Here is a 19,930-nt window from a genome sequence, read left to right as displayed (position 1 = left end):
TTCTTTGCACAAGGAGCTTGGAGCAGACCTGTCCCCATCTGTGTGCTGCAGAACGGCTGTAGAGGGGGAACTACAGCCCAGATCGTCAGCCAGGGGTTCAGGAGATGCTGCCTGCACAAGCAAGCAGGGAGAACAGGGCTTAGCCACTGCTGGTCACTCACCACAGGGAGGAATGGGGACGCCCGTATCCCTCAGGCAGCCGCAGGCAGCACTGCTCCGCACCAAGAGCGGTGACAGTGACAGAACAGCTGTAGGGCCCTGGACCAGAAGTGAACAGGTGGTCATCAGAAAACCCAGCCCACCTCTTTCTCCTGGGCACTGCAAACTGCCTGCTTCTGAGGAATGGGTTTACCACTTCCAGAGACCAGCCACTGCTTCACTTGTCTTCTGCCCATTAAGCCCAAAATTATGGGTATGAAGTCCTCGTTACAAGAAAGTAGGAAACAAGCATCCCACTCAGTTCAGCTTGATCCCTGGCACATGCTGGTGGATGGAGAGTGCAGCTTAAACGCTAATGCTGAGGGAACATGTCCAAGGTTACAATACAAACTCAAAAGCAAGGCCCCTTTCCTGCCTCCATGCCCGCCCACCCACCCCTCTCCCATCCCCCTGGTACAAACCCCATTAAAACTGTACAGGAGCCAAACTTTTATTCCTTAAAGAATTACATAAATACTGAGTTTAACACTTAGAAAAATAAAGTAATTTTCTTTTTTTTTCTTTTTTTTTTCTTTTTTTTTTTTTTCTCCAAGGCTTCTTTTGTCTTTAACTTAAAAAAAAAAAAAAAGTTACAGTAGCTGCTTCTTCCCCTAAGGATTCAGCAGCTTCTCTCACTTGCTCACTCTCCCTCCAGGGACAGGGCTAGGTAGCAGAGCCATTCACAGCAACTCCCATGCAGGACCAAGCATGCCCCAGCCCTTCTCCCCCAGCCTTGCTGAGCCTGTACAGGCATCACAGCTGCTCTCCCACAGCCCAGGATGGCCTGCAGGTCACCCTGGTGCTCAGAGGAAGAGCCTGCCACCTGCCCAGCAGCTCTGTGCCCCATGGGCTCTTCCCTTTAACATTTGAGTTGTTTCTCCACCTTGCATCAGACACAGAAATTCAGAAAGCGCTGGCTGGAGCTGCAGGGGGATGTAGGAAAGACCCAGCCACGTTCCCCTGGGTGTATGGAGTCCAGAAGCAGTGCGAGGGCTGAGAGTGTGGGGCTGAGCAGAGCACAGGGCCCCTGAGGAGCTCTCCAGGGCATCTTTGTGTTCCTGGGCATCTATCGACCACCTCACTTGTGCAAGGGCAGCCGCCGGGGCAGGGCCAGTCAGGCTGAAAATCTGCCAGGCAGCCCAGCGAGGAGGCACTGAGGGCAGAGGGCTCACTGTAGTGCATATGAGGAAGACAGGGCCACGTGCCAGCGGCCGTGCCCTGCCCTCCAGGGAGAGGGCATGCAGGCCCAGAGATGCACATGCAAGCTGGCCCCTCTCTCTCCTGTCCAGGGTCCAGGGTGAGTTGCTGCGGCCAGGACCTGTCACCCCCACAAAGGCACATTGCTGAGGCCAGCAGCACAGCCACAACCCACTCTGCTCCAAGCTGCACCTGCACGATGGCTCCGGGTCTAAGCTGAGCCCCACGCAGAGTAAACACTCATGGGCACGGTGACTCAGAGCACCCAGAAGGAGCCAGAGCCTCCAGCTGGGAATGGCCTGCAGTATTTATTTACAGTGCAGAGCAATCCTCCCCTCAAGAGACACATTTCTTTGGCTGGCGTGAGACAAGCACAGCTATTGCAGCATCCAAATGCCCCAAGCCCTGCACGGCCCCAGCACGGCTCCACCCCGGGTGGGTCCTGCAGCCCCACGCGCATGCCTGTGTGTGTGGGGGTGGGTGAGTGCGTGTGTGTGTGTGCATGTGTGGATGAAGGAAACGTGAAAAGGCAACAATAAATAACTGGTGCAGTCTGTACGAGAAGGAGTTGCTGCCAGCCCCGACACTGGCATGACAAGCCAGAAACAGAAGGCCGGCAGCAGAGGCCTCTCAGTCACTCTTGGCGCTGTGTGAGGTGTCCAAGTTGACCACCTGCAGCTCCGTCAGGCTGCTGCCACTGCTGCTCTGCTGCCCGATGACAGCCATCTAGAGAGAGAAGGGAGGAGGAACCACTGGGGGACAGCACGCCCTGAGACCGTGTGTGCCAGCACCTGGGGGGCACTGTCCTTCCCGGGCACCGGTCCAAGGAAGACAAGACTCCCTCACCCAAGGGTGGGTAGCACAGACTGCATTCCCAGACCTGAGGGCTGATCCTAGCCAGCCACATCAGCTCAGACACACAAAGCATGTGCAGGCAGAAGAAGAGCAAGAATGACCCCTGAACATCTGCAAGTACTATTGTGTACCTACCTGGTGAAGCTGGACAGCTGAGACTGGGATCTGAACCGTGCCTGATGGGGCTGTCAGGAACACTTGGGGGACGCCACCTGCCACAGAGAGAAGCACAAATGACACTGTCCCTTAAGCAGTGCTCCTCCACAGATCCTTTCTCTGAGCTCTGTGGAGCTATTCAAGGACAAAGCTGCCTATTTGCACACATGGAGACATTCCAGAAGAAGGCCACATGCACTAGTTTTCCAAATGCTGGGAGAAGTAGGCGTAAGGCCTCAATCCAAGTCTTGCCTGCGTGACTCCATGCTACTTTGCCCCATCATGCAAGTGCATATCCCCTCCAGAGCCTCCTGTGCTGCCTGCCCCACATGGCCCCCATTCCAGAAACCCTCACCCCTCCTTTTTACCCATCAACACCTCATACAATCCTTTGCACAAGAGAATGGCAAGACCTGAAAACACACACACACACACACACACTGAGCATCGCCCTTTCCAGGCCTTTGTGGAGCCACCAGGACTGCTGTGAAGATTATCAACACAGCATAAACACACACGGGACAAGAAAAACCAGGGTGTCAGTGCCCTCTCAGGGAGCACTGACCTGGACAGCTGCCTTACCCTGATCCTGGACCTGGCCATGGGACACCTGCATCGCTGAGGGTGCCTGTGGGAAAGCGTTGAGCACCGCGAGCCCGCCGTCGGCCAGGCCGGAGGTGGGCGCGTACATCACCGCGTGCGGGCTGGGGTACATCATGTGGCCGCCCACAGTGGTTGGCACAGACGACGTCATGATGGTCGCTGGGAGGGTCACTGCCACCAGGACAGACCACATGTGAGCACACAAAAGGAACCTGCCACACTCACCTGCCTGCTCAGCACCTCCACCCCAGCCATCCCGGGCATGCTGTGCTGAAGCACGGTGAGTTGAGATACCCATCTTTGTCTTACAAGCCTTTGGACAAAAGCCCCAGAGATCAAGCAGGAGAGCTTAAACCTCTCCTTTCATGAGTATCAAGGGGCAGGAAGACAAGTAGCCAAATATCCCAGGACTAAATTCAACTTGTATCTTAATTCCCTGATGAAACTTTAATAGAGCTGTTGAACTAGATTCAGCCTGTATCCAGGCACCTGAACTCAGATTTTGCTGACAAAGAGATGTCTTCTGCACAGACAGCCAAAGTCTCGAGCAGATGTGAGCCAATGCCTTGTGCTAAAGGCAATGCTGGCCCACTAAGAAACCCCCTGAGAACTGAGCAACCTGTTCCCAGCTCCATGCTGAAAGTGAGAGCAGATGATGTATCTGGAGAGGCTCTGAAATCCCTTGTAAGGTGCCCTATGCCCAGTGTAGGATACAGTGTAAAACAGGACCTGGCAACAGGGATCAACATGCCTGGGAAACTGCCAGAAAGCTTTGGATAGAGTTGGCCCGAAGAAGGAAACTGGCCGGGGAGCAGGCATGGGGCCTGTTGGTGTGGGTTGTTTCCAGCAGTGTTTAGGAGGGCAGACAGAAGGTGGTTATTACCAATACCTGTTCCGCTGGAAGAGGTCTGGGTAAGGTCAGTGCTGCTGTCACTAGAGGGAGACGTTTGCTGGGGTGCCTGGTGCACCTGGATTGCCTGGACTGGAACCTGCTGAGCCATGGTACCACCTGGGAAGAGAGAGGAGCCTGTGAGCCTGTGGCTCCACAGGGGTACAGGCACTCTGGGCCATGTGAAAGCCTCCCAGGTCCTTCTCTGGCTGCACACACCTCCACAGCACTGCTCTGTGCTGCGCTGGGGGAGGCTACACAGAAGCAGTGTGTGGCACTAAACCAGAGACCAAAACCTGCTCTTTCCTGGCAAGTGGGTCAGGAAGGGGTTAAGTGGCCTACAAAGCTCCAAGAGTGAGAAAAGGCCACAACAACAGCTTTTGCCCAACTCCCAGCCATGGTTCAGGAACATCCAGGCTCCTCCTTGCCATTCCTGGTTCCAATAAAACACAGAATAGATGTTGGGAGGAGAGAGCCCAGCCTTTCCTCCCCAGTGAGGAGCCAGCTCTGCAAGGATCACCTTGCTGCACACCAAGTGGAACCACAAGAGGCCAAATGCCCACACCAGCTGGGCTCTGCTGCTTTCACAACCTGAAGCTCAGCTCCATCCTGCACGGGGCACTCAGGATGCAGGTCTCACCCTGCTTGTGACCTTAAGGATGTTACAGTGCTCTACAGAGGGATGAGAGAACAGCTGGTCTCAAGGTGCACATCCCAGAGCTGCAGGCCACACAGACTCTGTCCTAGACCACTCCCTGCAAAGCACCTCAGATCCAGAAACACAGCTCAGCACAGAGTGGTCTCCTAAGGCTGAGGTCCTGCCTCCAGAGGGAAGAGCAAGGGATGCCAGAGAGCAAGAATCACTGGCCAGCTTGCTCAGACTGGGCATTTTCCCACACATCACACCCCACAGACACACATCAGCTATTCTCCTATCTCTTCCAGATCACAAGGGAAAACCAGTTCCCTTGAATGGGAGCCTGCTGTCTGCCCAGGCCTCCAGGAGCCTTAAGCATTCCAAGAAAGCACAGAAATTATCAGTCATGGACTTAGGCACAAAGAGAAAAGACACGAGAAATACTGTGTCACTCAGTGCTGGTCCTCAGATGACGGATGCCATTGCAAAGGAGAGCCCAACCCTACTCTGAAACTCCATCTAGGAACACATCCAGCCCCAGAACAAACACCTGGAGAGCCTTAACTCAGAACAAGAAGAAATTCCTACAAAGGACAGTGCACACAAGGCAGCAGAGCAGCACCATTACTCTGCTCTGGGTCTCCCCTAACGCATCCTCTGCACTGTGGTTCAGTGGCTGACTGCAGATCCAAACACAGAAACAAGGGCAGCTGCTCAGAGCCAAATGCCAGCACTCAATAAACAACCACTGGGCACCTGAGCCCTTGTGCTATCCCTCCATCAGCTACACCAGCACAGCTCATCCTCAGCACAGCTGCACTAGGGACCTGTCTCTACTGCACTTGTTAGCCACAAGGCAAGCCCTGGGGCATGAGACTGAAAATCCGCTGCTTCTCTTGGTCTACATCCCCAGGATGCTGCTCCTGCCTATGTCAAGCATTTTCTGCCCTGCCTTCCCATCTCTCCCCAGCAGCCACAGCCAGGGTTCCCTGTGCTCTGCCTCCTCTGTGCTCCCACAGCCAGGGGTCAGCTCTGTGGCCCAGGACTCCACAGACACCTCCATTCCTCCATCTCTTGCAAGAGGAGGAGAAGTGAGTGCTGATCAGTCAGTGACACCACCTGCCCTCCAGCTCCAGCAGGGAAGTGGAAGGCTGTCTGTTGTGCCTGCTGCAGCTGTCCAGTGTGTGTACCTGTGACCAGCTGGTCCTGCTGGCTGGAAAGAGCCAGGGAGTGCGGCTGTAACTGAGTGAGAGGAATGGTAGGGGTCCCCGGAGAAAGGGAAGCACCTGCTGAATGGAGGGAGAAAGGCTCCTTTCACTCCCTCCAGGCTTCTCAGTGCTGCCCTAGGGTCCCAGCTCAGCTCCCTGCCACCTGCCAGCAGCAGGGCCAGCTGGTGGCACTCTAAAGAAACAGTCACTACACGACCCTGCTCCAGCCACTGGCCTGGCTGGGTTTGAGCACAAAATCACAGCCAGGCTCACCTTACAGCAGCTTCCCTTCTGCCACTAGGTCTCCTCTCGCCTGGAGAGAAAAGCAACACACCCTGGGTGCAGAGATGGATGGATGCAGTCCTCGGTCCCTACCTAAAGGCACTGACCTGACATGAAGGTGAAGCCAGTGGGTATCGGCATGAGGCCCCCAGACGTCACTGCACTGGCTCCAGTAGTCTTCAGCACTGTCCCGTTGGCACTGGTGACGGCATTGGGGCTGATGCTGGCAGACACTGGCGCCAGGTAATTGGTGATGGGGAATGACGGGCCACTGCTGACCTGCATGGAGGTCGAGGTGGTCGGGGCTGTCTGGATGGACGTTGTTCCCGGCAGGTTGGTGACAGTGAACGCGGGTTTCAGGGCGTCCTGTAAAAGGAGAGATTGTGACAGCTCGGACCAGCCCATGAGACATCTGCCCATGAGACCAAACCAGGCTCTGTAGGTTGCATCCCCTTGCCAAACCATACCCCCCACAGCCTGCTGCCAGCACATGGAGCAGAGCCAGGGGAGCAGAAAAGAGTTGCTTGCACAAACATGAGGAGAGCTGAAGAGAGCTCTGAGTAAACTTTGGATGTAGTCCCAGGGCCACAGAGGTCCCCTGAGAGCCTTCCCTACAACACACCAGGGGACAAAGCAACCATTCCACTCCCTAGGAGTCCCTAAAATGCCTATGAAGAGAATAGCCTCTTTTTGGCAAACACCAGGCAAAAGCAGCGCTTGCAGGGACAAACAGAAAGGCATAGAGTCTCCTGTCAGGAACACACACCACTTCCCTTAAGGCAGGAAACAGATGACCAAGAACAAGCTGAGAACTGGCTCTTAAAGGCAGCTGTACACTGCAAGTGACAGGGGAGAGGTGACTAAAGGCAAACCTGGACACTAGGGAGGCACAAACCAGCCCTGACAGCAGCTTTGGCAGGCCCTGGGGAATGCCTCCACACATCTCCTGAAGCAGAGGCCAGGAGAACCTGACCGTAGGAAGCACCTATCTGCCAATTCACTGGCAGGAGATGGGCACGAGGCAAATGCCTCCAAGGGACCCCACGTGTTCACTACAGCCAGCACGGTCCTGCAAGGAGCGTCAGGGCTCTGTGCCTGTCCAAGGATGGCATCGCCAGAGGAGCTGAGCACCAGGAAAAGGGCTCTGTGCTGGGCCAATACTGGCCTGAGAGACTGGCATCCCAGGTCTGGGAACAAGGGAGGAATGTATGTGCCAAGCTGCAGTAATACATTAGTTTCCACAGCCACAAAGCATGTGGCTGGATGTACCTTGGATCTGCAGGAACCAAGCCCAACATGATTCCCGCTGCCTCTGGCAGTCACACGTCACCTAACGTGCCTCCATTCCCCAAATCCCCTTTGGAATACACCCAAGGTGCCCACGACTCCTCTCCTGCCCTGCTTATCTGGCCAAGAGCACACTGAGAAGCACTGCTTCACAGGAGCCCATGTCACAGACCACAGGCGACCTGCTGTCCCATGCCCTGACACAGCTGCCAGCACGCCTGGGAAGAGTTAAGGCTGCCACACTCCCACCCCTCCCACTGCAGCTGGTGGGCCCAGCTCTCCCACGTGCTAAGCCTTGTTCCCAGCTTGTCAAGCTGCCAGGAGCAAGGAATTCACAGCTCAACGAACAGCTAAAAAAGGGAAGGCAGCCCATTTTGGACAGGGGGATCCAATCCCAGGCACTCAGTCGTGCCCCAGGGCCCAGGGAGAGAGGAGAGCAACACCCCTCTCCCTTGGCACCGCAGACCCTGAAGTCCAAATTAGAAGAGGCACGTGATAACAGAGCAAAGCCCAGCAGAGGCACTTTCCATTAGCTCAACCACAAACTCCTGCCATCCCACATGGGACATGGGAGACTGTGGGTGCCCTCCCCACGTGGGTGACAGGGCAGAGCTCTCCCTGTCCAGCCCACTAGAGAGCCAGAGCAGAGTTGGGCAAGTACAGGTGCTGTTCCCAGTTGGAAAAGCCAGGGCTCCTCATCCCCAGCTATAGCTCTAAAGTAGTATACCCATGAGTTATAACCCCCAACCAGCCAGGGCACTTAGCACCCAGTCATACTCCATACTCCCAGGCCTGGAGAAGGCATCCCAGAAAGTTCACAGCACTCTACTCAGGGAAAGTCTCAGGGCTCCCCAGAAGGACAAGGGCAAATCTCAGTACAAAATAAAGGTGCTTGGGAGAGATGCTGTGGCAACAGACTTGAATCACAACCAGCCCATCTCTGCCCTCCCTATTCTGACGCGGTTGAGACTCGGATTCCTCCCATCCTTATTGTGCTTCCCTTGGACTGCAGCAACAGCTCCCAATACAGAAAGAGAGCTGGGAGACTTTGGGATTGGACACCCACTGCCATCTCCTCATGACTGTCTGGGATGCCTCAGCGATCCCCTGGGCACCCTGCATCTTCCCAGCACCCTTGCAAAGCCCAGAGCATATGCATGAGGCAAGTCATGGGTCACTTCAGCAGACATCACCCAAAGGGCAGGGGACAAACCCTGAGGCAGACAGCAGCCCGGAAAGCTCTTCCCTTCCTGATCCAGCTGCACATCCATTCCAGCTCAGTGCAAACCTCAGTGTCTGTGGAAGCACCACAGCAGCAGGTGTCTGCCCAGACCCACACCACTGCTTTGCAGCATGAGTGGGTCACAGGGCACAGGCCAGGCCCGCAATCCCACTCCACAGCTTTTAGGGATTGCCTGAGGCGATGCTGTTCAGCATGGCCCAGGCCCCCTAGACAGAATTATTACACAGGTGTAGCAGACAACAGGCCTTGGAGGTGTACAGAAAATCACAATCTGGTCTCTAACACCTGATCTGCGTTCCAGATCCGGCAGAAAGTCCCACATTTTCCTATTCCAGAGAGATGACCAGATCAGGGCTACTCCCATGCTCTCACCCCAATCTAAAGCCCCTGAGCTCCCTCCAAAATATCCCTTCCCACACAAGCACACCCAGGAGACTGCACGCAGGCAGTGTCCTTTGGGGCCTGCGAAAGATGAGAGAGGTATCATCATCATCAGGACTGTCTGGAAAATACAGCAAGCCCAAATCCCAGCACCACAGCAGGGGGTTTGGGTCTGGCACAGCAGGATTTCAGAGCTGCTGCTGGTGTAGCACAGAGGAATAACTAGCAGGCTGCTGACTGCAGGTGACAGCCTGGCTGCATTGTCTTCCCACTCCACTGCAGCACTGAACACAAGCAGGTTTTGTCCATACAGAAAAGCGTTCACGCAGGAAGGCCAGGGAGTCTTTTGGAGCATCCCATGTGGCTGGACCTGACAGTCCAGGCACTGAATCTCCTGCCACCTCCTCCAGTGAGGCACCTGTAACCCAGCCTTGTGCACTACCCACCCCATAGCAAGCACCAGCCACGCAGCATGGCCCATCCACAGGCTCCTTTCATCCTCAGAAGACTTTTTGGTCTATCTGAATTGAGCTGGTCTCTGCCCAAGCACCAACCAGGCTTCCAGGCCTGCAGAAGGCACAACAGGACAGTCCCTGTCACCAGCCCCAGCGCTTACCATGACAGGAACTCTCAGCCAGCCAGGGTGGATTTAGTCAGAATGTCAAGCAGAAGACAGGGCCATAGGGCTCCCCCAGCCTCTCATCAAATGCTGGCTTTGATGAGCCACAAAGCACCCCACACTAAGCATTAGCACTGGGATGGAGCTTTCAGGGTTGCATCAGACAGTGAGAATAGAGAAGTTGTGTTAAGAAGGTCTCTGCAGAGTAACTGCACCCCAAGGGCACAGTTCCCTTGGGGCCAACTAGCAGTACTTCCTGGAAGAGTACAAAGGGATATGATGTGGACAAGTCTCATGCCAGGGACAGGTAATTTGTCTTATTACGAAATGCCCACAGGACTTGCCTTTTCATCCAGGAGAAGCCCAGGAGGCACATGTCCTTACAAACACAGGCTGCATAAGGGAGAGATTGCTGGTGTTAGAAGGCTTCTTTGCCTACTGGATAGGGCTGGCACAGCTTACACTAGCACCCAGAGGCACCCAGGGAAGACATGCCAGACTGAGACAGCCAGGACTGCTGCTGGGATCCCATCAGCAGGAACCATTCTCAGGGACTCTTAAGGGCTACAGCACGCAGATCCCAGCCACACTTTGGTCCTCCACAGCTCCTCTGACAGCAGGGATGTCTGGGGCCGCTGATGTTTCACAGGGCTCAGCAGGAACAAGCTTTTGCTTGGTGCAGCACTGCACACGTGTGGGGAAGTGGACATTGAGGAACAGGGGGTAGCCAGCATCATGGTTACCAGAGCTGTTGTGCTGTCACAGCACAAAAACAGGCAGATGAATACCCCTGCAGCCCCAGACGCGTTGGGCACATCTCAGGGCTGCAGTCACTACCTCTGCAATTACATCAGAGAGGTCTCCAAGTTCTGTCTGCTTAATGTCTAGAGGCTACTGCGTGGCAAGGATGTTGTGGCTTGAGCACGGACAGCTGGAGAGCTCCTATGGAAGAACACTTTTGCAGCAAGTCTGGTACCCATGACAGAAGCACAGGTACAGCAGGGCTGTTCTAGTTCCCAGCACCAAGCAGAACTGCACACAGGCCTGGGAAGCTGTGGCAGAGCCCCAAATTCAGCACGACATCCCAGTCTTGCATCACAAATTTCCCTGCCTCCCATCTCCAAGCACCTGTGGATCTGGGCACCAGCCTGCAAAGGAAGCAGCAGGGATGTGGGACACAGCTCAGAGGAACAGCGCCAGGGAGCGCAGGGATAAGACAGGGCTCTTCCAGCAGAAAATCTGACTCTGCCCAACTCTGCACCCACAGCCAGGCCACCCTGGGCAAAAGGCCACAAGTAACACGGGCGGGCAAGGGCCAGCGTCTGCAGGGACAACAGGCAGGGAGCAGAAATGGTCTGTCCAGCCAAATGTTTCCATTCCCCATGTCCTCCCTGCCCCCTTCCAAAACAGCACCAAAGCAAGAGACAGCTGCAGCTTATAAGGAATGTGAGGGGCCCTGCCAGGGACTCTGGCGAGGGAAACCAGGCCTTATAAGGCCATGGAGGCAGAATCAAATTTTTATCAATGAGTGTGAGAGCATGGAGACGCCTGGGGAGAGATAACAGTGCTGAAAGCTGGCCAGGGGGGTGGGCTGGGCCAGTGGGGAGCCACGCTGCAAGGGCCAGGACCAGGATGCCTGCCACCCGCTTCCCTCCCTCCTTCAATCACCGCTACTATCAGCCAAGGAGCCAGCCAGCCCCGAGATGACATGACACAAACTCACTGCAGTCGCAGCAAAAGGGGACTCATCCTCAGCCCCCAGCGCTGCTATTTAAAGAGAGCTGGGGATGATCAGGGCTCCCAGCACAGCCCACAGCTCCCTGGGTGCCCAGGAACATTACCTTGGTCTCCCCGCTGCTGTCCGACTCGGACACCTGGTAGGTGAGGTCCGTCTCCTCAAAACCAGTGGCACTCATGCGCTGGTCAGTGGTGGGGTCCGAGCGTGGGGGCGAGTCCGGGGAATTGAGGCATGTTTGGATCAACGCCTTCCCCGTCTCGCTGGTGATCATGGGCTGCAGCTTCCGTGTGGCAAACGTGTACACATGGCCCGTCTCGCTGGCCACCAACAGCAGGACTTGAGTGCCAGTCAGTGTGGAGAGCTCATAGGCCTGCCAGCAGGACAAGGGAAGAACAGGGAGTCACAGGTGACAGGGACAACACACAGCGCAGGATGAGAGTCCCTGCATGCCATCATGTTCCCAGAATGGCTTTCCTTCTCTTCACACCAGGTTCAGCTCCCTGCCACCCCAAAGGAGCTGTGGCCTCTAAAACCAACCCAAGACTGGCTTCCTACAGGTTGAGCTGCCCCATGCTGTGTTCCCATCCCCTTTAGCACACCCTTGGGGGACGTGCCTGCCAAGAGGCCATGGGTAGAGTGGTCCTCTCAGCACAGCAGTCTGAGAACATGGGGACACGGGATTGTCTCCATTCTGGAAATCCCACTGGCTTCTCTAGACATGCCTGGATGCCTCCCTCACCTCACCTCTCAGTGATGTTACTTGGCACAAGTCTCTGCTACCTCATTCCCCTCAACAACACCCCATCCCAGGCTCTGACCCAGATTTCTCTCTCAGGCTTCAGACTTCTGAGCACAGCTGCACCCCTGCAGCGAGGCGACCATGCCCCAGGTGAAGAATACCTGTGGACTAGGAATTGCACTCTTCATAGGCCATCACTGCACACACAGTGGTCTCACACAAGCTTCTACAAACAGGATGGACTCATTCTATGTTCCGTGGTCCCATACATCCAGGATGTGCCCAGCAGTACCTCACATCCATTCCCACCTTCCCCGGGTGCACGACGCCCAGCTGAGGTGGGACGCAGCACTACCCAGTTGTTCAGAAGATGCTGTGCGCACCACTAGGGATGCAGATCAGCCAGCAACACCCAAAATCCCCCAAGTTTCTAATCTGTCTTTGCACACCAGAAACTACGGATTGCACTCTGGACCGGCCGAGACGTGGCGTTGGTCCCTTCCGCGGCCGGAGCAGCCAGTCCCACCGTGCCCTCGGTGGCGCAGGGCAGTCCAGCTGTGCCATCAAACACTCCGTGTTTTGGTGGCGGCTCACAGCCAGGGGCCCCGAGGGCACCGGTCAGCTCCGGCCCGGGGCTGGACGCTACACCGTGATGGGCCTCCCCGGGCACATCACACGCCAGGCGACAGCCAAGTTCGCCGGCAACCCCCGGCCCCGGGGGCTCCCGCTCCCGGCCGCCCAGCTCCCGGCCCGCAGCTCCGCCGGGGGCTCCCGCGCAGCCCCCCGGAAGGGGCTGGTGCCGGGCCGCCCCGCCCGCGGCACGGGGAAGCCGCCGCCGTTTCCGGGCACGGCCCGCCGGCCTGCTCCGCGCTCGGACCGGGCCGGGACTGCCACGGACAGGTGGGTGCCGGCCGACATCCCCGCCCGGGCCGGGCCGGGCCGCCCCCCCGCACCGGCCGGACTCGCGGGGCCGCACCTTCTTCATGATGCCGGTCTTCCTCTTGCTGAAGGTGGTGTAGCGCCGCAGCTTGTTGTCGATGAACTCCATCTTGATCTTCACCCGGCCCCGCGTCTTCTTCCCGGGCTTGGCGCCGCTCACGGCCCCGCCGCCCCCGCCGCCGCTGTAGGCGGCCGCCGCCGCCGCTCCCGCCGCGGGCCCCGCCGCCCCCGCCGCCTCGGCCAGGCCACGCTTCACGCCGCGCCGCTCGCCGCCCAGCTCCTCCTCCTCGGCCGACTCCGAGTCGCCCTCGCTGCCGCTGTACAGCGCCTCCCGCTTCAGGCGGCCCCCGGACACCCCCGCCGCCGCCCCGCCGCCGTTCGCCCCACGCGGCACCGGCGACCGGCCCAGCCCCGAGCCGCGGGCCAGCGCGGCGGCGGCGCCGTTCCCGGCCCCGGCCTGGCTCGGCAACATCGCGGCGGCGAGCGCGGGTCGGGTCGGGTCGGGCCGGGTCAGGCCGGCCCCGCCATGTCCCCGCCGCGCTCCGCGCTCACGGCCCCGCTCCGCCGCCGCCCCCGCCGCGCCGCGCCGCCCCCATATAAAGCGATACAATGTTGCCTTTTATGGCGAAGGCGCTCCTTATATGGGGCGAGACGGCGCCCCGTCGGGAGGCGCCACCCCATTGGCTGGCGGCCGCCGAGCGCCGGCGCCCATTGGCCGCCGGTTGGCGTTTGATTTGCATACGGCCGGGCCGCGCTCGCGTCACGCCCGGGTTGGAACACGCAGGGCGGCTCTTAAAGGGACAGCGCTGCCGGCCGGGGCAGCGGCGCGCTCGGCCCGGGGGTGCGGCGGGGCGGCGACGGAGCGGGGGCTGCGAACGAGCGCTGGGACTGCCCCGCTGCCAGCCCTGCCTCGGCCCCCCTTCCCACCGCCAGCTCCGGGCACGCGGGTCCTCGTAAGGGACACACCACGTGGCTCAAAGGTTGCTGCCTCGCCATCCTCAGGATCCGGCCGGGAGCGGCTCCGCGCCGCCGCGCCGCGATCCCGGCGGTGCCGCCAGCTGTTGCTGTGGCGAGTCCGCAGCCCGGCTGTTGTCACAGCCTGCGAGGGACAGCGCGCCGTCCGTGCGGCTCCGGTGGCACCGAGAGGGTGCGGGGGCCGCTCGGGGTGTGCGGGGCACGGGAGTGAAGCAGACATGTCCAAAACACACATTGCTGAAGCACAGGCTGAGCGCTACCTAGTAGGAAAAAATCTCCCATTTATAACAGGATGGGCCGCAGCTACCTTCAAACCCACAGAGGGTGAGGTTGTGGCTCTCTATCACGGGCACCCATGGGTGGGACGGAGCAGCTGTACAGGTGGGAAGGGGCTGCTCAGCCCCTGGTTCTGCAGATCAGATGGCTCCAAGCACTTGGCACAGGTCACATCCTCCGTGCAGCTGTGACCCAGCACCTCCACAGCAGAGGGACGGCCCGCACAGGACACCTGTGTGCAGGGCAGGTGCGAGAGGCACAGCACGGCCCCAGAGCTCAAAGCTGTGAGGACACACAGAGAACTCTGAGTTGAGAAAAGGGATCTCCAATACCCTGTCCTACAATCAGGAACTGCAACCCAGGGCAAGACCTCACCTCTGGCAGCAGCGGTCCCACCACAGACCCATTTTGTCTCCCGGGCACCCCATGGAGGGTTCTGCAGCTGGCACCAGCCCTTTCCATATCTGCCTCATCACTCAGAGGACACGCACGCCCTCACAGCTGTCCCCCACAGCCCAGGGCCAACCTCCTACAGAGCAAGGGAGTAACTGCAAACCCCAACACCCCCCTCACTGCCACCACCGCCTCCCCCTCCTCCCGCCAGCCATGCTCCTCCAGTGAGCACACATGCCATTTATAGCTCCCAGCAGGGCTGCTGGAACTCACATGCCTCCCATCACATGCCCTGGCCGCCCTCCCTTCAAGCTGAGCACAAACTACACCTGGCACAGGTGAGACCGAGGCCTCGCCGTGTCCTGCCAGGCTGGGAAAGGGTCGGCAGGACCCCCTGCCTGGCTGGACACACCAGTTAGGCTGGGAACAATGCACACACGGATCTGATAGCCAGAGCCAGGGCGGCCTGCCTGCTTAGCGCGAGTGTGCAGTCACTGCAGGTACCAGGATTTGGTTTTCTCCTGCTCATGGAACAGCTACACACTCCTTTCCCCCTTCTCTTCCCTGGGCCATCCAACTGCTTTTGCTCCCCAAACTGCAAGAGTGTCTACACAGGCAAGAAGTGACACCTGGCTCATTCCTTCCACTGCAGTCCTTTCTTTCCCAAGCCTCATCCTGTGGATGCTTTCCAAGATGCCTGTCCTGCTTGTGCTGTAAACAGGCCCAGAGTTTCAGCCTGCCCCAGCTTCCTGGGATGCTAATCTCTCCCCAAGGCAGTCAGACCCACGCTGGAGAGCCAAGCCCTGTCCCCAAACCACCATCACCCACAGGATACAAGTTACCAGCAGGTCCTCCCTTAACCAAACCAGCAGCCACAGACAACCAAAAGCAGCTTAAAGCAAGTTTTCAGCTTCCAGGGATTTTCTCATTTACAACCCCACATCATAAAACTCCCATTTTGAGCCCTGTTCCTACACAGCTTTAGGGCACAGCACTTGACACTATGCCTTAAAAGCCTCTTGCCTGATTTCCCCCAAAGTTCCCTCCAGATAAGCTGCCTGAGCAGGGACCCTGCTGCCAGCACGACCCCAGCCCTCTACATCCTCTTTTCAATCCCCCTCTAGGTCATTGCAACAAGTGCTTCTTTACCCTTTTCCAGCTCTCCATCCATATTGCAGCTGTGTGCTGGGGGTGTGATGGTTTCCATCCTGTTCCTGATCTTCCTACTGTTGATTCTGCAGCTGCTTTTTCTGACTGCTGCTGAACACAGCTGCTCTTTTTTTAACAGCCAGATCTCTTCTATGAGTAGTAACTACAACAGAGGTACTGTTGCATGTGCAAAACTAGGTTCTGGCCTTTCTTAATATGATTTTTTTTTTTGGTCAAGAGACAGGTGCAGGAATGGGGCTGCTCCCTGAGGGGTGACCCCATAACCTCAGAAACAGATATAAACCCACAGTACCTGAGCAGAGCAGCGACAGGTGTTGGTATCAGGGGCCATGCACAGAGCAAGCCATGGACTAAATCCAGCATCCACTTGGTCGTGAGATAGAGCCAAAATCCTGACTGGATAATAAAGCTACCATATATGCCTAGAAGACAGGGCTAGAGGCAAGGCCAAAACAGGAACACCTACAGGCTTGCTTAAAACAAACGTGAAAGCAGAGGCTGGAGCTTAAATGCAGCTCGAGTGTAGGGGGAAGTCCCAGGTGGGGCTGCTTAGGACAATTAAGGCCCATTAGTTTCCACACAAGTGCCTGACTTGAAGGAGTCACAGGGCAGCAGAGGAAATCAGAGCAAACCAAAAAGCCCTTCCTCAAGCTGCATAGCAGATCTGTGCACTCATGGAGCAGGGGTGCTCAAAGGATGCAGCAGTGCAGGGGGAATTTGGGTAACTTTAGGGCAAGAGAAGACATCAGGGACTGCTGGAAATGCTTGGTTTGGATGTTTTTATGCTTTAGGGAGCTGCTCATGGGGACTAACACACATCTGCTTGCTGTTTATACTGTTCAGTAAACGTTCAGTTTTGGCCACAGCTGGTGGCTCTCTAGGTGGACCTGTGCTCTGATGGAGCCATGTGCTTCTTTCTGGCCCTGGATTCCACACATGGTCTGTGAGTTGTTCCTTCCCTTTGGGCTGGGGCAATTGATCCCACCTCTGTCAACTGCCCAAGTGCCCTCATTCTCTAGGAGAGGTTCTGATTCCCTGCTTTGCTCCACCACATTTAGCCAAGACTGTATTTGCTCAGCTTGCTGTTTCCAATTACTTTGGCCAACATTTGTCCCATCCCCAATGATACAGAAGTTTTTTATGACATCACTCCCAAAAATACACAATCCCAACCTCCATCATTCTGTACTCTTTGGGTCTGGAGTTTGTCCTAGCTTTGGTGACTTTCCATTTGGATGTTTCCCTGTAGTCACCAGGTCTTGACTGGATGGCAAACGGGCAGTGGAGCCCCCAGGATGTGTTGGGATAAAGCAGAGCCCCAGTCCTGCACAGAACCAGCTCACTGCAGCCATGCTATACCCTCCCACTACACGAGATGCCTGCATGCATAGAGCTGGCAGAAAAAGGGTGGTACCCCCAAAATCCTTGGCATCTCTGGTCTTTAGGCATGGCATCACTGAGATTCTGCTTGGCTAGAAGAGCACAAGTGGCTTGGCTGCAGGAATCAGCCCACAGAGTGCAGCATTCCTGCCTGGAAGGAAGGACAGCAGACAGGAAAGTCCACAGGAATGGAATGGATGTGAGAAGTGGAACAAGAGGACATCAAACAACAGCAAGTGCATGAGACAGGTCACTTGCAAGTTGGAGAGCACATAAGCAGCAGTGCCACAACACTCACACACTTTGGAAGGGTTGCACACACTGGGAGGGACTGGAGGAGCAATAAGAGGGACACGAGGCTGCAAAGGGTAGAAGAAAAGGCAGATCCTGATCCCTCTGCCCCTAACAGGTCTGCCCAGCATCACCAATCCCATGCTGTGGCCAGGCCCTCTGGTCATGGAGGCAGGCAGGGGTCAGGGTGCCAGTCACCTGCTGCCAAGCCAACTACACCAAGGAGCACCAGGGCCAGTGAACTAGACCTGGCTGTCCCTCTCTAGAGAGGGGCCCAGCACCCAGTCACTGCCACAGCTTGCTTAGCTTGCCAAGAAACCTTGGCATAGGGAGTCCATAGCTCCCACCTGCAAGACAGAAGTGCTGGAAAAGGGACAAACACCTTTGAGAACTGGCAGAGCAACTGCCAGCAAACTTGTTTGCAACCAGTTTCCAAGTCTGGACCAAATCTGAGCTCAGAGCCAGCTAGCACATTCCAAGAAATGAGCATTTCCCGCCTTCCAGCATCTCTTGGGTAGCACAGATGGGAAGAGAATCCTGGACATTTCTGGTCCATCCCTGATTAAAGCAGAGCCAACCACCCTGGGTAGCTCAGGACTTCTCTGGTCCAGGATTGGGTGTCCCCTATGATGATGATGATGGAGATGCCACAGCTTCTCTGGGACTCAGAGAAGTCTTTATTAAAGAATAAAGAAGTCTCTTTATTACCCTTGAGAGGAAACATTTCCCCTAATACCCAGTATGAATGTCCCTTGTGCAGCTCATGCCCACTGCCTCCAGTTCAGCCCCATCAGGCCTCCTGTAAAGCTCAGATCTGTCTATATAACCCCCCCAAACACAGGGCTGTGCAGCCAAGTGAAACTGCTGGTCCCCGTGCCTCACTCTGGCTCCAAGGGACAAGCCCATGCTGGTTTGGCTCACGCTCATGCTGGGGGGATTGGAGCTTCTCGTACACCATGTGCACACCTTTCCTCTCCCAAGAAGAGACTGCCAGGACCCTGCCATTGTTCTGGGCCTTTAGCACAGAGGAGAGGGCTGCAGACCACATCTGACAGCAGGATATCCCCCCCAGTGGCCCCATGGCCCTGCTAGCATCCTGCAAGAAGCAGCAGCTGAAGTCCCCTCTACAAAACCACAACCCACCGTGGGCTGCACCTCTGGGGTGCACAAACCCAGTCAGTACCTGAGGTGGGGGCAGCCAATTAACAGGTCCATGGGTGTTTGTTTGCATGGAGTCTGAGTGGAACATTTTCTTTTGAGACAAATCCCTCTTGGAGAGCAACCCATGACTGTCCACAGAGACAGTAAGTGCTAAGGCAAAGTGCTCCCTCAGGGCACACAGGGCTGGGAACAGCATCTCAGATTCACCTGAGAAGGGGGCAAAGGAGTTAAACACAGCAGAGAGATGCCTGAGAAACCTGCCCCAAACCCTTCCTAGGATCCATGTGGAGGAAAACCACTGTCTGACAACAGCATTTTACAAAGACAAAAAAAAAACAAAAACAAAAAAAAAAGCGCCTTCTTTATTGAGAGCAGCACATAAAAACCCAACAAAACCCAACCCTTCTTGGCTGCAGTACCCTCCACTCAAGCAAACAAACTAACCCACTCTAGGCTGCATTCCAGTAACAGAAATACTATGGTAGGGAGGAGTCAGCGCTCTGGAAGAGGGAGACAGGGGGCTCTGCCCAGAGTCATAAGTACAAAAAAAAGGCACAGGGTAACTGGGAAAGGTAGTGAGCTCCTTCATATGCCAGGCACTTTGTGCTCCTGTTGGCTGGCCTGTCCCCACAGGGAAGGGGAAGGCAGGCATGCCTAGCACAGACGGACGGAGAGAGGGCCGGGCCAGGCCGGCAGAGATGGATGTGGCGAGCAGGGATGCCCAAGCTCTCGCCGTGGGAGGGGAGCTGCGCTCCATCCACACCAGCAGCCTAAGGGCACCGGGCTGAGCAGGCAGGGGGCAGGAGGCAGCAAGGGCTGTCTTTTGGGACCCACTGGGGAGGGGGGTGGGGCTGGGGTACACTGGCTTGTGCTTTGAGTCCAGCAGCTGCTGATTCTGAGCTGCTTGCTGGCGCATCGGGATCGGGCTCAGCAAGGGGCTGTGGGAGTGCCAGGGGCTCTCCGGGCACGTACAGACCCCTGTCCACCCCGCCACATCCTTCACCAGCAAGGGCTGGGGGGCTCAGGCTTTGCTGTCAGCTGGGCTGTCCCCAAGGGTGGTGGCAAGCTCACTGAAGGAGGGCCGGTCCTTAGGGCTGGGGGCCCAGCAGCGCTGCATCAGCTTGGCCAGGCGGGAAGGGCAGCCCTCGGGGTGCGGGAGCTTCGTCTTTCCTGACTGCAGACCTGGCACGAAAGAAAAAGTTCAAAGGGCCATTGGGAAGGGGTGTGATCCTCTCTGGGGGATGCAAGGAGAGCAGCAGTTCTCCATGCAGGCTGGGACAGCCTCCCCAGCCAGACCAGCACTGTCACATAGC

General features: G+C 56.9%; 2 protein-coding genes across 3 annotated transcripts in view; both read right to left on the bottom strand.

Annotated features, from left to right (window-relative positions):
* Positions 1–692: 692 nt before the first annotated feature.
* On the bottom strand, positions 693–13,560 carry SRF (serum response factor). Its single transcript, XM_058834795.1, has 7 exons — positions 13,009–13,560; positions 11,397–11,663; positions 6,133–6,391; positions 3,899–4,018; positions 2,989–3,180; positions 2,386–2,462; positions 693–2,121 (listed from the first exon to the last, which is right to left on the bottom strand). Exons 1-7 carry the CDS (start codon positions 13,441–13,443, stop codon positions 2,026–2,028), a joined length of 1,446 nt encoding a protein of 481 aa, XP_058690778.1. The 5' UTR covers positions 13,444–13,560; the 3' UTR covers positions 693–2,025.
* Positions 13,561–18,958: 5,398 nt separating this feature from the next.
* The window catches only part of PTK7 (protein tyrosine kinase 7 (inactive)), a 35,144-nt gene continuing 34,172 nt past the window's right edge, over positions 18,959–19,930 (bottom strand). For both annotated transcript variants that reach the window (XM_058835307.1, XM_058835308.1), the window contains exon 20: positions 18,959–19,799. In XM_058835307.1, coding sequence (XP_058691290.1) covers positions 19,639–19,799 — 161 coding nt within the window. In that variant the 3' untranslated portion in view covers positions 18,959–19,638. The remainder of the gene's footprint in view (positions 19,800–19,930) is intronic.

This window comes from Poecile atricapillus, chromosome 3, assembly GCF_030490865.1.
Source record: "Poecile atricapillus isolate bPoeAtr1 chromosome 3, bPoeAtr1.hap1, whole genome shotgun sequence".
NCBI classification, from domain to species: Eukaryota; Metazoa; Chordata; class Aves; order Passeriformes; family Paridae; genus Poecile; species Poecile atricapillus.
This window is presented reverse-complemented; position numbering and strand designations above follow the sequence as displayed.

Bases quoted from the DNA above. Each gene is read 5' to 3' on its own strand.
- SRF (XM_058834795.1), bottom strand. From the start codon at position 13,443: ATGTTGCCGAGCCAGGCCGGGGCCGGGAACGGCGCCGCCGCCGCGCTG. The intron at 6,392-11,396 runs GTAATGTTCCTG...CTCCTTTTACAG, and splicing joins ACAGCAGCGGGGAGACCAAG to GACGCCCTGAAACCCGCGTT. The intron at 3,181-3,898 runs GTATTGGTAATA...TCCTGGTGGCAG, and splicing joins GACCTCTTCCAGCGGAACAG to TGACCCTCCCAGCGACCATC.